The sequence below is a fragment of the Macaca thibetana genome, chromosome 8 (assembly GCF_024542745.1).
Source record: "Macaca thibetana thibetana isolate TM-01 chromosome 8, ASM2454274v1, whole genome shotgun sequence".
In the NCBI taxonomy this organism is placed as follows: Eukaryota; Metazoa; Chordata; class Mammalia; order Primates; family Cercopithecidae; genus Macaca; species Macaca thibetana.
In genome coordinates this window covers 103,668,475-103,685,799 of record NC_065585.1, presented here as the reverse complement: position 1 = coordinate 103,685,799, position 17,325 = coordinate 103,668,475, and the positions used below count along the sequence as shown (strand labels likewise).

The 17,325-nt window shown below is 35.4% G+C and overlaps 1 protein-coding gene across 1 annotated transcript in view; it reads left to right on the top strand.

The window, feature by feature from the left end:
* LOC126961199 (disintegrin and metalloproteinase domain-containing protein 18) overlaps positions 1–17,325 on the top strand; it is a 119,698-nt gene continuing 102,373 nt past the window's right edge. Inside the window, exons 1-3 of the mRNA XM_050801321.1 lie at positions 1–79; positions 436–512; positions 1,481–1,658. Coding sequence (XP_050657278.1) covers positions 436–512; positions 1,481–1,658 — 255 coding nt within the window. The 5' untranslated portion in view covers positions 1–79. The remainder of the gene's footprint in view (positions 80–435; positions 513–1,480; positions 1,659–17,325) is intronic.

Sequence of the window (17,325 nt, the reverse complement as noted above, 5' to 3'; positions counted from 1 at the left end):
TTTTACCCCAGAACTTTTTGGTTTATACATATAATGAAGCTGGATCTTTGCATTCTGAGTCTCCATATTTTATGGTAAAGTAAGATACCTTATGTTTTTTGTTAAAGTGGATATATTATTACCATTAGATTGTGTTTCATGTTGACAGTTTAATACAAATGTTTTATGCTTACTGACATGTTACTGACTTTTGTACATAGAAATGGCATGTGATAGAGATGAAACCCAGGTACAAGAGAATACTCACAGAGGCCTAGGTGGTGCAAAGTAAAGAGAGTTGTCACAAATCTTTTTTTTTCTGAAAATATGCATTAATAATTCTGCATGATTCATGATCTTATTAAATCTTTTAATATTTTGAATCTTCTGATGTTTGACAATACATTTTTTATTCACAACAAATTTATGTACTTGCCTTTCTATACTGTTTTTCAGATGCATTGCCATTACCAAGGATATGCTGCCGAATTTCCAAATTCATTTGTGACACTCAGTATATGTTCTGGTCTCAGGTAATAGCACCTTATAAGAAATCTATAGATGGAGAATTTAAGATATACTTTAAAACAAAGCTTAGTGACTAGCAGATGCAAATCACGAAAGTTTAAGGGAAATCAAAATGGGAAGTTTTCTTTATAACAGCTTTATTCTATTTATATTAATGTTAATACTTAGACTAAGGACCTATTCCCATGAAATCAATCTAGGGATATCATGGAAAATGGAATAGTTTCATGAAAGAAAACTTTAAAATATCTCCTTAAGTGTGATTGTTGTATTCTGCATCTGTTTTCTCAAATAGTTATGGAAAATGGCATTAATTAGTTATATAAATATAATAGGAAAATATAGTATGTTCTCATCTTAGTACCAGATATAAAACAACTAATTAAGAAGATCCCTCAGGAATAAAGGATAGGGAAAAGTGATTTTTGTTACTGATTCTGGGAAACTCACTTATGATCTGTTCATCAGGAAAAGAAGGATCCAGAGCAGAGAAAAAATGTTCCCTCTAACTTTCCTTTGGTTTCAATTGCCTGATTTCCAGAATTTGTTCACATCAACTCAGAAACTTGGCATTCTCTGAATGTGGTTTTTATAGATAACAACCTATTTAGATATATAGTCTACATACATGCTGTCCCTTATCAAACCTCTGTAAGAACAGGAACAGTATTCCTGGGATTCTCAACAAATATATTTGTTTGTGGCAAATTTGGCCTTAATTAATATGATTGCCTTACAAAAATATTCTTCATTGCATTTAGATCTTTAAAATGTAAGCAAAAGGAAGCCAAATATGGTGGCTCTTACTAATGATAAACTGCCCCCCCCCAAAAAAAAATGGAAAAAGAAAATGGGCTTAAAATTGTGTTCTTTAGTATAGTTTTTTATTTCTTAAGCCATTTCAGATTATCATTTTGATGGGATCATTTGTGGGATTTTTATAACTATTTTCTTATGCTTTCTAAATTTTCAGGGGATTTCTCCAGTTTGAAAATGTCAGTTATGGAATTGAACCATTAGAATCTTCAGCAAGATTTGAGCATATAATTTATCAAATGAAAAATAATGATCCAAATGTATCAATTTTAGCAGAAAATTACAGTCATATTTGGCAGAAAGACCAGTCCTACAAAGTTCCTTTAAACTCACAGGTGACTATCATCATTCTGATGTTATGACATACTAGAAAATTGCCTGTGTAGTTTTCTTTTAAATCATGAAAGGAATTTAGTTAGCTACTGAGTAGGAATATTACATTTTATATATTTTTCTACCTTTAAATAAAACATTGAAACTTCATCTAAAATACTTGGAAAGTTACATATTTCAAGCTTAATATTTTATGATGTATTTTGTAGCCCTAATTTTTATATTTTTTTCAAGCCAAATGGATACTATTGAAAAAGTTTAGAAATGCAGAAAGAACAGTCACTGTTATTCCAGTACCTTGGTAAAATTAATTTTAATATTTTGATATCTATCTTACATATTATCTGAACATATCTTTCTGAAATACACAGCCATTTGCATGTTGCTCAGTGCTCTTAATTTGCTGATAGACTAGGTATAGAATTCTTGCTTGACAGTTTCTTTCAGCACTTCGAATATTTCAATCCATCACCATGTGGCCTCTGTTTTTTTCTGATAAAAGTATTCTATTATTCTTATTGAGAATTCCTTGGACAAAATGAGTTGCTTCTCTTTTGTTTCTTTCTAGATTCTTTCTTTGCCTCTGTCTTATGGCAGTGTGCTTATCATGTGTCTGTGAATGGATCTCTTTGTGTTTACCATACTTGGCGCTCAAAGCACTTCTTGGGTCTGTAAATGGATGTGTTTTGAAATTAAATTAGCTTGTGTGAATCCTGAAAAAAAAAAAAAAAAAAATCCGTGAAGCTATGAAACCAACTATCTGTATGATTCCTAGAGACTTCACACTTTTTTGCTACTTTAAAATTTGTCTCGATTTTGTAGTTCATTATTGCCAAAAGTATTTACTGAGATAAATAAAAAAGCATTCTTCTCAGGTTTCTGGTTTCAGGTGAGATATGGAAAGCTGGAAACAGCATTGCTTCCACATATACAGCAGAGTAAAATTTAGACCAACTGCACATTAATGATTTTTATGGAATACATCAAAAACCTGAGATTGCAAGTTAAACCATTAACAAATATGTGGAGGAAAAAAGTGCCTATAGGTTGTGATGGGAACCAAATGTATAAAAAACAGAGTTTTTCTTTTTCCTTTTTTTTGTGACCACAATTAATTTGGTATCAGTACAAAATAACCTGCTACAACTATAAGATGTTCTTTGTAAGCCTCATGATAACCACGAAGCAACATTTTTAACAGACCCACTAAAAGTGGAAAGCAAGAAATCAAAACATACTTGATAGAGAAAAAATCACTTAACCACAAAGGAAGATAGCAAGAAATGAAAAAAAAAAAAAAAAGAAGAAGTTTATACAAAACAACTAGAAAACAAATAAGAATATGGTAATACCAACTTCTTACCCATAAATAATTACCTTGAATGTAAATGAATTATTCTGTTCAACTAGAAGAAATAATGTGGCTTAATTAGTGAAAAAAAAATGGGAGGGAGGAGAGCAAAGATGGCCAACTAGACACAGCCAGGAAGGTTATCTCCCACTGGAAAACAAGACAAAGAAGACCAACACATTCTGAGCAGATCTTTGGAAGGAAGAAATTGAGGGTGGGTGGAGGGAGGATGTAGACCCTGTGCTGAATGGGGAGGAAGCTGGGAACCCTGCACAGGGCTGTTAAGCACCAGGACTCATCCCTGGCTCCCAGCAGCTCCTGGGGAAGAGGTGAGTTAAATGTTAGAGGAGTAGCCCACTCTCACTATAAAAACTTCCAGAATTCTAGCTGCAGGCAATCCCATGACCCCCACAGACACTTGATCTGGCAGGGAGAGCTGCTTGGAGAAGTGGCAGGGACAGGACCCCAGCCTGTGCAGAACCCAGGGAGTTTGGTTCAGGAAGAGCTGCAGTGGAGTAAAGCCAGGAGCACTCATACCCCAAGGCTCCCCACACTCCTCTAGGTGGCTTTGGCTTTTGTTGATTGTTGGACCTGGACAAAACAGGGCTGCCTCGCTTGGAGGGACAAGGCCATTCTGATCTGAGCACCCCACTATCTGACGTATTCTTCTGGGGTTCCTCCCTGGCTACATTCATTTGCAGCACAACCTCAGCTGCCCAACCTGAATGCCTCCCTGTTTCTGCTACCATAGCTCCTTCACCAGCAGACCCTACCTAACCATTGGAGAAATTTGGACTCTTGCCATCATACATGTGCCAATAGCCTCTCCCACCACTTTGTTGGTGCACACTCACCCATAGCCTCCCCCATTATTTTTCTGGTATCTGTGCATGCACCTTGCTGTTGCAGCTTCATCCCTGCCGGTACATGTACACATGCAGACTCCATAGAGCTACCACTGCTGGAATACACCTGGATGCGTGGACTCCAGCATGTCTCCCTGTTGCTGCTGCCATGCGTGCATGCATGGAAGCCAACATGCCGCTACCACTACTACATGTACATGCATGGAGACCCCGCTGCACCGCCAGTCAGCCACTGCTGGTCTGCATGAAGGAGTGCAGACGCTGCTGCCATCACCATGACAGAGCACTTTTGATAGCACGCTCAAATGGAATGTTGTTGCCAACATATCAGGAATATCTTGGCCCCTCAAGCACAGCAGGTGCTTAACTAAAGAACAAAACCATGGGCCTGATTTCAGCCCCCCAGGGTTACAGCATGCAGCCCAGGAATACGAAACCAAGCATGAACCCTCTAAAATCATCCAGATACAAAGTCAGTTGACTGAACCCAACTTACAAACATGGTCAAACCCTCAAAGCATCAAAGAATATAAAAACAAAAAGCCTCACCCAAAGGACAAAAACTTTAAACAGCAGCCCACACAGATTAGGAAGCACTAGCACAAGAACTCTGGCAACTCAGAAAGCCAGAGTGTCTTCCTACCTATAAATGACTGTAGTGTATCTCTGGCAATGGTTCTTAACCAAGCTGAAATGACTGAAATTACATACTTAGAATTCAGAATCTGGGTGGCAATAAAGATCATTGAGATGTAGGAGAAAGGTGAGACCCAATCCAAGGAATCTAAAGAATCCAGTTAAACAATGAGGAGGTGAAAGAGGATATAGCCATTTAAAGAAAGAATCAAACTGGTATAACAAAACTGAAAAATTCACTAAAAGAATTTCATAGTACAATCAGAAGTGTTAACAACAGAATAGACAAAACTAAAGAAATAATTTCAGAGCTCAAAAACTGGTTTTTCAAATCAATTCAGTCAGACACAAAGAAAAAATGCAAAAGAATGAACAAAACCTCTGAGAAATATGGGATTATGTAAAGAGAACCAACCTATGATTGTCATCCCTGAAATAGAGTGAAAGAGAGAGAGCAAGCAACTTGGAAAACATATTTGAGGATATTTTTCACAAAATATTTCCAAACTTTACTAGAGAGGTTATCATTCAAATTTAGGAAATTCAGAGAACCCCAAGAAAATGCTATACAAGAACAACCATCCCAAGACACATAGTCATCAGATTCTTCAAACTCAATGTGAAAGAGAAAACATTGCAAATAGAAACAAGGGGCAGGCCGTCTACAAAGAACACCCTATTAGGTGAAGAGTAGATTTCTCAGCAAAACCCTACAAGCCAGAAGAGATTGAGAGCCTATATTCAGCATTCTTAAAGAAAATAAATTTCAACCAAGAATTAGATATCTATCCAAACTAAACTTTATAAGCAAAGAAGAAATAAAATCCTTTTCAGACAAGCAAATGCAGAGATAATTTGTTCCACCAGACCTGCTTTACAGGAGACTCTTAAGGGAATGCTAAACATGGAAACAAAAAACCATACAGGGCACCACAAGAACACACGTAAGTACACAGACAATTGACACTATAGGGAAACTACACAATCAAATCTTCTTAACAGCCAGCTGACAACACAATGACAGGATCAAATCTGCACATATCAATATTAACTTTGAATGTGAAGGAGAAAAACACCCCACATAAAAGCATGGCAGGTTGCATGAAGAAACAAGACCCAACTGTATACTTTCTTCAAGGGACCCATTTCACATGCGATGACACCCACAGATTCAGAGCAAGAGATGGAGAAAAATCTACCAAGCAAACTGAAAACACAAAACGCAGGGGTTGCTATTCTAATTTCAGATGGAATAAACTATAAACCAACAACAATCAAAATGGACAAAGAGCACTGCATGATGATAAAGGGTTCAGGTAGACAAGAAGATTTAACTATCCTAAATAGATTTTCACCTAACACTGGCACACCCAGATTCATAAAGCAAGTTCTTGCAGACCTACAAAGAGATGTAGATAACTGCGCAATAACATTAGGAGACTTCAACACTCCACTGACGCAGTAGACAGAACATTAAAGCAGAAAACTAACAAAAATATTTGGGACCTAAACTCAGCATTTGACCAAATGGACCTAACATGCACCTACAAAACACTCCACCCTAAGAACAACAGAATATATATTTTTTCTCATGGGTGTATGGCATGTACTCTAAAATCAACCACATGCTCGACCATAATGCAATTCTCAACAAATTAGAAAAAAAAAGTCACACGGACCACACTTTTGGAACACAGTGTAATAAAAATAGAAGTTCACACCAAGAAGATCTATAAAAACCATACAATTACATGAAAATTTAGCAACTTACTCCTGAATGACTTCTGGATAAATGATGAAATTAAGGCAGAAATCAAGAAATTCTTTTAAACAAAGATACAACATACCAGAATCTCATTCAGTAGCAGGTTGTTTAACAGAATCCCACATGAGCATCTCAGCAGATGCAGAAAGGACTTTCAATAAAATTCAATATCCTGTTATGTAAAGAACCCTTAAACTAGGCATTGAAGGAACATACTTCAAAACAATGAGTCATCTATGACAAACCCACAGCAAACATACTCAACAGGCAAAAGCTGGAAGCATTCCCCTTGAGAACCAGAACAAGACAAGCATGCCCACCCTCACCACTCCCATTCAACATAGTACTAGAAGACCTCACCAGAGCAATCACATAAGAGAAAGAAATAAAAGGCATTCAAATAGAAAGAGAAGAGGTCGATCTCTCTTCATAGATGATATGATTTTATACCTAGAAAACCCCATAGTCTCCGCCCAAAGGCTCTTAGATGTAACAAACAACTTCAGCAAAGATTCAGGATATAATATCAATGTAAAAAAAAAAAAAAGTAGCACTTGTATACGCTAATAACAACCAAACTGAGGGGCAAATCAAGAACATAATCTCATTCACATTAGCCACAAAAAATAAAATACTTAGGAATACAGATAATCAGAGAGGTGAAAGATCTCTATAATGAGAATCAGAAAACATTGCTGAAAGGAATCAGATGACAGAAACAAATGGGGAAAATATTTTATGCCCATGGTTAGGAAGGAAGAATCAATATTGTTAAAATGGGCCAGCCGCAGTGGCTGATGCCTGTAATCTGAGCACTTTGGGAGGCTGAGGCAGGCAGATGATCTGTTATCAGGAGTTTGAGACCAGCCTGGCCAACATGGTGAAACCCTATCTCTACCAAAAAAACAAAACAAAACAAAACAAAACAAACAAACAAAAAAAACCATATATATACAAAAATTAGGCAGGAGTGGTGGCGTGCATCTGTAGTCCCAGCTACTGGAAAGGCTGAGGCAGGATAATCGCTTGAACACAGGAGGCTGAGGTTGCAGTGAGCCGAGATGGTGTCACTGCACTCCAGCCTGGGTGACAGAACAAGACTCCTTCTCAAAAAGAATAAAAAATTGTTAAAATGTCAGTGCACCCCAAAACAATTTACAGATTCAATGCCATTCCTATCAAACAACCAACAAAGTTTTTCACATAATTAGACAAAACTATTCTAAAATTCATATGAGACCAAAGAAAGAGCCTGAATAGCCAAAGGAATTCTGAGCTAAAAGAACAAAGATGCAGTCATCACATTATCCAACTTCTAACTATACTTTAAGGAAGTAACCAAAACAGCATGGTCCTGGTAGAAAAACAGAAACACAGACCAAATGGAACAGGTTAGAACCCAGAAATAAAGCTGCACATCTACAACTATCTTATCTTCAACAGCATCAACAATAACAAACAACTGGGAAAATAATTTCTATTCAATAAACAGTGCTAGGATAACTGGCTAGTCACATGCAAAAGATTGAAGATGAACTCCTTCCTTTCGCAATATACAAAAATCAAATCAAGATATATAAAAGGCAATGTAAAAGCTAGAGCTATAAAAACTCTAAAATAAAACCTAAGAAATATCACTCTGGACATAGGCCCTAGCAAAGACTTTATGATGAAGATGCCAAAAGCAATTGTAACAAAACGAAAAATTGACAAGTGGGACCTAATTAAACAGAAAAGCTTCTGCACAGCAAAAGAAGCAATCAACAGAGTAAACAGAGAACCTACAGAATGGGAGAAAACATTCACAAAGTATGAATCCAGCAAAGGCCTAATATCTAAAATTTACAAGAAAAAAAAAAGAATCCTATTTAAAAATGGCCAAAGGGCATGAACAAGCACATTTCAAGAGAAAACATACATGCAGCCAACAAGCATATGAAAAAATACTCATCATCGGTAATCATTAGAAAAATATAAATCTTAACCACAATGAGATACCATTCCACACCAGTTAGAATAGGTATTACTAAAAAGAAAAAGTGACAGATGCTCATGAGGCTGTGGAGATAAGGGAACAATTGTGCACTGCTGATGAGAATGTAAATTAGTTCAGCCACTGTGGAAAGCAGATTGGAAATTTCTTAGAGAACATGGAACTACCATTCGACCCGGCAACTCCATTATTGGGTGTATACCCAAAGGAATAAAAATCATTCCACCATAAAAACACATGCACACATATGCTTATCATAGTACTATTCACAATAGTAAAGACATAGTATCAACCTAGATGTCCATCAATGATGGAATGCATAATGAAAATCTGTTATATGTACACCATGGAATACTACACAGCCACAAAGAATACTAAAATTATGTTCTGTGTAGCAATATGAATGGACTTGGAGGCCATTATTCTAAGCAAAGTAATGCAGAAATAGTAACTCGAATACCACATATTCTCACTGATAAGTGGGAGGTAAACATCGAGTACACATAGACACAAAGAAGGGAACAATAGACACTGGGCCTACTTGAGAGTGTAAGGTGGGTATAGGGTGGGGACCTATTGGTTACAATGCTCATTATCTGGTTGACAAATTAATCTGTACATTAAACCTCTATGACATGCAATTTACCTATGTATCAAACCAGCACTTGTACCCCCCAAACCTAAAATAAAAATTGGAAATGAATAAAGTTAATAAAACCAGAAACCCTAAAACAAGACCTAAATATTTGATGTCTCCAAAGACTCACTTTATCTTTAAGTATACACATAGACTGAAAGTAAATGGATGAAAAGTATATATTTATTGCAAATAAAAACCAAAATAAATTAGGAGTAGCTGTACTTAGATAAGAATATTCTCCAAGGAAAAAAGTGTAAAAAAAAAAAAAAAGACAAACAAGGGCATTATATAATGACAAAGTGGTCAATACAGGAAAAGGATTTAACTATCACAAATATTTTTGCACCCAATAATTGTAGCACCTAAATATATAAAGCAAACATTAATAGATCTAAAGGAAAAGATAGACACATATACAATAATAGGGGATTTCAACACCTCACTTTCAGTAAAGGAGGAAACATGCAGGTATAACATCAACGGAGAAATACCACATTTTAACTGTACTCAAAATTAAAAGAGACTTAATGGACATTTACAGGAGATCTGATCTAACAACTTTAGAATTCACATGTTTTTCAACTGCATATGGAGCATTCTCTGGGATAAATCACATTCTGTGACACAAAACAAGTCTTCATAAAGTTTTTAAAAATTGAAATAGTATTGAATAGTTTTTCTAACTATAGTGGGATAAAACTAGAATTATAAGAGAAACATTGGAAACTGTACAAATACATGGAAATTAAAAGCAACATGCTCCACATAAAAAAATCAGTAGCATTTCTATTGCCAATAGTAACCTATCTGATAAAGAATTCAACAAAACAATTCCATTTATAATAGCTACAAAAAATAAAATAACTCTTAGTAAGTTTTTCTAAGGAGATTAAAGAGCTCCACAATGAAAACTATAAAACATGGATGAAAGAAATTGAAGTAGACACAGTAAATGCAAAGATATCTAATGTTCCTGTATTGGAATAATATTGTTAAAATGTTCATATTACTTAAAGAAACTTACAGATTCAATGCAATTTCTATCAAAATTCTAATATCAATCTTTACAGAAATAGAAAAAAGTCAGTCCAAAATGTATATGCAACAAGAAAACACCCCAAATATCTAAAGCAATCTTGAGCAAAAAGAGGAAAATATACTATAAAGCTATAGTAACTGAAACAGCATGGTATTCGCATCAAAACAGACACATAGATCAATGAAACAGCATAGAGAGCCCAGAAATAGAAGCATGCATTTACAGTTAGCATTTTTTTTTTTTTTTTTTTTTACAAAGGTGCCAAGAACTCACAATGGAGAAAGGACAGTCTCTTCAATATATGGTGCTGGGAAAACTGAGTATTCACACACAAAAAAGAGAAAGTAAATTCCTATCTCTGAACTGATATAAAAAGATCAAAATGTATTAAAGATTTAAACTTAAAACCCCAAACCATGAAATTATTAGATGAAAAGCCTAAGCGAAACACTACATGACATAGGTCTGAGCAAGGATTTTTTTTAGACAGGACCTAAAAAGCACACACAACAAAAGCAAAACAAACAAAAAAACAAAAACAAACAAAAAAATGGAAAACAACCAACCAACCAAACAAAAACACTACAACAAACTAAAAAGCTTTTGCTTGCAAATGGGCAAGATATTTGAACAGGTAAACATACTTTCTCAAAAAAAAACACATATAAGTAGCCAACAGTTATATTAAAAAAGAATGAAATCCTATCATTGGCAACGACACAGATCAACTGGAGGCCTTTATCTTAAATGAGACAAGTCAGACACAGAAAGATAAACACTGTATGTAGTTACTTATTAATGGGATATAAATACTGTGCACATGGGGGTGTAGAGTGTGGAATGATAGACAATAGAGATTTGAATGGGTGAGGAGGTGAGAGACAGGTAGATAATGAGAGAATATTTAATGGATACAATATACAATATTTGGGTGATGGATACCCTAAAAGCTCTGAGTTCACCACTACACAATCTATGCATAGAACAAAATTATGTACATTTGTATCCCAAAAGGATAAGCTACAGATGTGAAATGTGACAATGGACTGATATTGAGACTATATAAATAACTCAAAAGTCAACATTTAAAAAATACAATTAAAGAATAGCCAAAACATTAAGAGGCATTTCACTGAAAAGGATATAGACATGGCAAAAACAAAACAAAACAAAATAAAAAATACATTAAAATATTTACATCATCACCACCCATTAGAAAAATGCAAATTAAGAACATTATCAGTTACTATTACATACTTAATAGAGCAGCTGAGTTTTTTAAATGTGACATGAATACATGCATGACAAAATGGCACACACACACACACACAAACACACACACGCACACAGAGACTGTACCCATGTCAGTGTCCTGGTTTTGATAAGTTTATGACCACTGGGGAAAACTGGATGAATGACACATGAGTTCCCTGATCTTCTTTGGTATTTTCTAGTTTTTCAATTTTTTTTATTTTTAAGTATAAAATATGGAAAATAAAAATAATCTATTAATATTATAATAATTTTGGGAGTTACTTTTATTGCAGGTAACATATCCAACAATATTGTGAATATTATTTTAAATTTATTTGAAAACTCAGATACTAAAGATATTTATTTTTGTTTTGAGACTAACAAGAATATAAAGTCACAATAGTAATGACATGGCCGATCAATCATGATGATTGGCCGATCAACCCAGATGCCGATCAGTAACACACTGGATAAAGAAAATATGGTACATATACACCATGGAATACTATGCAGCCATACAAAAGAATGAGATCATGTAATTGCAGGGATATGGATGGAGCTGGAAGCTGCTATCCTCATCAAACTAAAGCAGGAACAGAAAACCAAACACTGAATGTTCTTTTATAAGTGGGAGCTAAATGATGAGAACACGTGACACATGCGGGGAAACAACACACACTGGGGCCTGTCAGAGGGTGGAGGATGAGAAGAGGAAGAGGATCAGGAAGAAAAGCTAATGGATGCTGGTCTTAATACCTGGGTGATGGGATGATCTGAGCAGCAAACCGCCATGGCACATGTTTACCTATGTAACAGACTTGCATGTCCTGTACATGTACCCCTGAACTTAAAATAAAAATTGGAGATTTAAAAAAATGTGTGTGTGTATATATATATATATTCAATTTCCAACTTTTATTTTTAACTACTTCTACTTAAAAGTTGTTGACAAAACTAGTTGTTTTTCTAAAAACAAGTACATCAACACACAAGGCAAAATTATGTTCTCATTGATTAAAAATAGCATAAGGAAAATTATATGTAATATATTGTGTATATTATATACATAATTTAACATATATAATATAATACATATATAATGGCCTTTGGAAAGATTCTATTGAAAATGTTCACAATTTTAAATGTATTAACCATGAAATGCAATTTTGAAAATAATCATAGGCAATGTAATGAAAATATTAAGATAATATTGAAAAACACATTGCTCTAAAATATCAGAAATATAGCATTAGAAGGAGAGACACCTAAGAAAATAAAGCACATGAGAATCTATCAAGAGCAATTATTTTACTTATGCAATTTTTAATCAATGAGAATATAATTTTGTCTTGTATGCTGTTATATTTGTTTAGAAAAACATCTAGTTTTGTCAACTAGTTTTGATTATATCAAAATAATACAAACATTAATTTTTCATTTCATATCTTATTTAATGCTATTTACAATCATGCTTGTCATACTTATTTTACAGATACATAACTGAGGTTATAATAAGTTACATAACTTAACAGGAGGCATGGAGATAAAAGATTTAGAGGAGTCATACACAACACACACTGCTGTTTGTAAACCTCTAAGACTTTCTAGTTTTCCAGGCTACCAGTCTCTGTCTCTCTCTCTCTCTCTCTCTCTCTCTTTCTCTCTCTCTCTCTCTCTCTCTCTCTATATATATATATATATATATATATATTCATTTCAATTGCTTTTGGTATGAGTGAACAGTTATATGCATGAATCGTATAGTGGTGATGTCTGAGATTTACTCCACCTGTCACTTGAGTAGTGTTCATTCTACCCAATATGTGGCTTTTAATCCCTCACTCCCCCTCTCACGCTCCCCATTTCTGAATCTCCGGTTTCCATGATACCATTCTGTATGTCTTTGCATACCACTTAAAAGTGAGAACATATAGTATCTGTTTTTCCATTCCTGAGTTACTTCACTTAGAATAATGGCCTCCTCCATTCAAGTTGCTGCAAAAGACATTAATTCATTTTTTTTTATGGCTGAGGAGAATTCCATGGTGTATATATTATCCACTCACTGATTGAAATACATTTAGGTTGGTTCCATATCTTTGGAATAATGAATTGTGCTGGAGTAAACATATGTGTGCAACATTCTTTTGGATATAATAATTTCTATTTTGGGGGATAGATAATCAACAGTGGGTTTGCTAGATCAAATGATAGATCTACTTTTACTTCTTTGAGAAATCCCCATACTGCTTTTCCATAGTAGTTGTAGTAATTTACATTCCCACCAGCAGTATGTACATATACTCCTGAAGTTGAAATAAGTACCCTGTTCACCACATCTGCACATCTATTTTTTTTTTTTCAGTTTTTTAAATAATGACCATTCTGGCTGACATAAAGTGGTATCTCATTATAGTTTTTTGTTTGTTTGTTTTTTATTTTGTTTTCTGAGATGGAGTCTCGCTCTGTCGCCCAGGCTGGAGTGCAGTGGGGCGATCTCGGCTCACTGCAAGCTCCGCCTCCTGGGTTCACGCTATTCCCTTGCCTCAACCTCCCAAGTAGCTGGGATTACAGGCGCCCGCCACCACGCCCGGCTAATTTTTTGTATTTTTGGTAGAGATGGGGTTTTAACCTGTTAGCCAGGATGGTCTCCATCTCCTAACCTCATGATCTGCCTGCCTTGGCCTCCCAAAGTGCTTGGCTTATCATTATAGTTTTAATTTGCATTTCCCTGATGGTTAGTGATGTTTAGCATTTTTCATGTTTGTTGGTCATTTGTGTATCTTCTTTTGAGAAAGGTCTATTCATGTTATTTGCCTACTGTGTGTGGGAGGTTATTTGTTTTTATCTTGCTGATTTGTTTGAGTTCCTTGTATATTCTGGATATTAGTCCTCTGTCAGATGCATAGTTTACAAATATTTTCTCCCCTTCTTTAGGTTGCCTGTTTATTCTGATGGTTATTTCTTTTGCTGTGCAGAAGCTTTTTAGTTTAATTATGTCCCATTTATTTATCTTTGTTTTTGTTGCATTTGCTTTTGTGGTCTTAGTCTTAACTTCTTTGCCTAGGACAATGTCCAGAAGAGTTTTTCCTAAGCTTTCGTCTAGAATTTTTATGGTTTCAGGTGTTAAATTTAAGTCTTTGATCCATCTTAAGTTGATTTTTGTATATGATGAGAGATAGGGATGCAGTTTCCTTCTTCCACATGTGGCTATCCAGTATTCCCAGCATCATTCATTGAATAGGGAGTCCTTTCCCCAATTTATGTTTTTGTTTGCTTTGTTGAAGATCAGTTCGTGGTATTTGGGTTTATTTCTGGGTTCTCTAGTATATTCCATTGGTCTGTGTATCTACTTTTATACCAGTACAATGCACTTTTGGTTACTAAAGCTTTGTAGTGTGGTTTGAAGTCATGTAGTGTCTCCAGATATGTTATTTTGCTTAAGAATGCTCACTTTGGGAGGCCGAGACGGGTGGATCACGAGGTCAGGAGATCGAGACCATCCTGGTTAACACGGTGAAACCCCGTCTCTACTAAAAGATACAAAAAACTAGCCGGGCGAGGTGGCGGGCGCCTGTAGTCCCGGCTACTCGGGAGGCTGAGGCAGGAGAATGGCGGGAACCCGGGAGGCGGAGCTTGCAGTGAGCTGAGATCTGGCCACTGCACTCCAGCCTGGGGGACAGAGCGAGACTCCGTCTCAAAAAAAAAAAAAAAAAAAAAAAAAAAAAAAAAAAAAAAAAAAAAGAATGCTGATATATTTCTGTATCCTCCCAAATCTCATGTGAAATTGTAATTCCCAGTGTTGAAGGTGGGGCCTGGTGGAAGGTGATTAGATCATGGGGGTGGTTTCTCATGGCTTAACACCATCCTCCTAGTACTGTTCTTGCGATAGAGTGCTCAGGAGATCTGGTTGTTTAAAAGTGTGTAGCACCTCCCCTGCGCTCTCTTTCTCCTGCTCTGTCCGTGTGAGACATGCCTGCTTTTCCTTTGCCTTCCACTATGATTGAAAGTTTTCTGAGTTTTCCCAGAAGCTGTCATGCTTCCTGTACAACTTGTGGAACCGTGAGCCAATTAAATCTCTTCTTTACAAATCACCCAGTCTCAGGTATTCTTTTATAGCAGTGCAAGAATGGACCAATAAAATTGCTTTGGCTATTCAGACTCTTCTTTGGTTCTATGTGAATTTTAGTTATTTTTTTCTAATTCTGTGAAAACTGATTTTGGTATTTTGATAGGAATTGCTTGAATATGTAGATTGCTTTTGGCAGTATGGTAATTTTCACAATGTGGATTCTTCCATCCATGAGCATGGGATGAATTTCCACTTGTTTGTGCTATCTAGGATTTCTTTACACAGTGTTCCGTAGTTCTCCTTGTAAAGATCTTTCACCTCCTTGGGTAGGTATATTCCTAATTATTTTATTTTATTTTTGCAGCTGTTGTAAAAGGAATTGAGATCTGAATTTGATTCTCAGCTTGGTCATTGTTGGTGTACAGCTGTGCTACTAATTTGTGTACATTGATTTTGTAACCTGAGACTTCACATAATTCACTGGTCAAATGTAGGAGTCTTCTGGAGGAGCCTTTTAGGGTTTTTTAGGTATATGATTATAATATTGGCAGAGTTAGCTTGACCTACTATTTTCCAATTTGGATTTCCTTTGTCTATGTCTTTTGCCTGATTGCTCTTGCTAGGATTTCCAGCACTACGTTGAATAGAAGTAGTGAAAGTATCCATCTTTGTCTTTTTCCAGTTTTCGGGGAATGCTTTCAGCATTTTACCCATTCAGTATGATGCTCGCTGTGGGTTTGTCATATATAGTTTTTATTATTTTGAGGTATGTTCCTTCTATGCCTGGTTCGTTGAATTTTTTTGTTATAAAGAGATGCTGGATTTTATTGAATGCTTTTTTCAGCATCATCTATTGAGATTGTTATAATTGTTTTCCATTTTTATGTGGTGAATCACATTTATGGACATGCATATATTGATCCGTCCCTGCATCCCTGAGGTGAAACCTTCTGATCATGGGTGAATTATCTTTTTGATGTGTTATTGGATTCTATTTGCTAATATTTTGTTGAGGATTTTTGCATCCGTGCTCTAAATACTTTGCAATAGTTTCAGTAGGATTGGTATCAATTCTTGTTTGAATGTCTGGTAGAATTTGGTTGTGAATTCCTGTGGCCTTGGGCTTTTCTTTGGCAGGTTTTTAAAATTACTGACTCAATCTCACTGATGGTTATTGGTCTAGTCAGGATTTCTATTTCATCTCGATTCAAGCTAGTAGGGTTGTGTGTTTCCAGGAATTTATCCATTTCTTCCAGATTTTTCTAGTTTGTATGCATAGAAGTGTTCGTAGTAGTCTTGGATGATCTTTTGTATTTCTGTGATGTCAGGTGTAATACTTTCATTTTTATTTCTAAATCTTCTTTTAATCTTGTCTCTTCTTGGCTAATGGAGCTAATGGTCTATTAATTTTGTTTATCTTTTCAAAGAACCAAGTTTTCATTTCATTGATCATTTTAATATTTTTGTTTCAATGTCATTTAGACCTGCTCCGATCTTTGTTATTTCTTTACTTCTGCTAGCTTTGGGTTTGGTTTGTTCTTATTTCTCTAGTTCCTTGAGGTTGAGATTAAATTGTCAATTTGTGGTCTTTCAGACTTTTTGATGTAGGCATTTGGTGCTATAAACTTTCCTCTCAGCGCTGCATTTGCTGTATCCCAGAGGTTTTGATAATTTGTATTATTATTACCATTCATTTTGAAGAATTTTTAAATTTTCATCTTGAGTTTATTGCTAACCCCAAAATCATTCAGGATCAAATTGTTTAATTTTATTGTATTTCTATAGTTTTGAGCGTTCCTTTTGGAGTTGATTTTTAGTTTTACTCCATCGTATCTGAAAAGATACTTGATATAATTTTGATTTTAAAAAAATTTATTGAGACTTATTTTGTGGCCCATCATATTATCTGTCTTGGAGAATGTTCTATGTGCTGATGAGAAGAATGTAGTTCTTGGGTAGAATAGTTTGTAAATATGTGTTAGGTCCATTTGTTCTAGAGTACAGTTTAAGTCCTGTGTTTCTCTGTTACCTTTCTGCCTTGAAATCTGTCTAG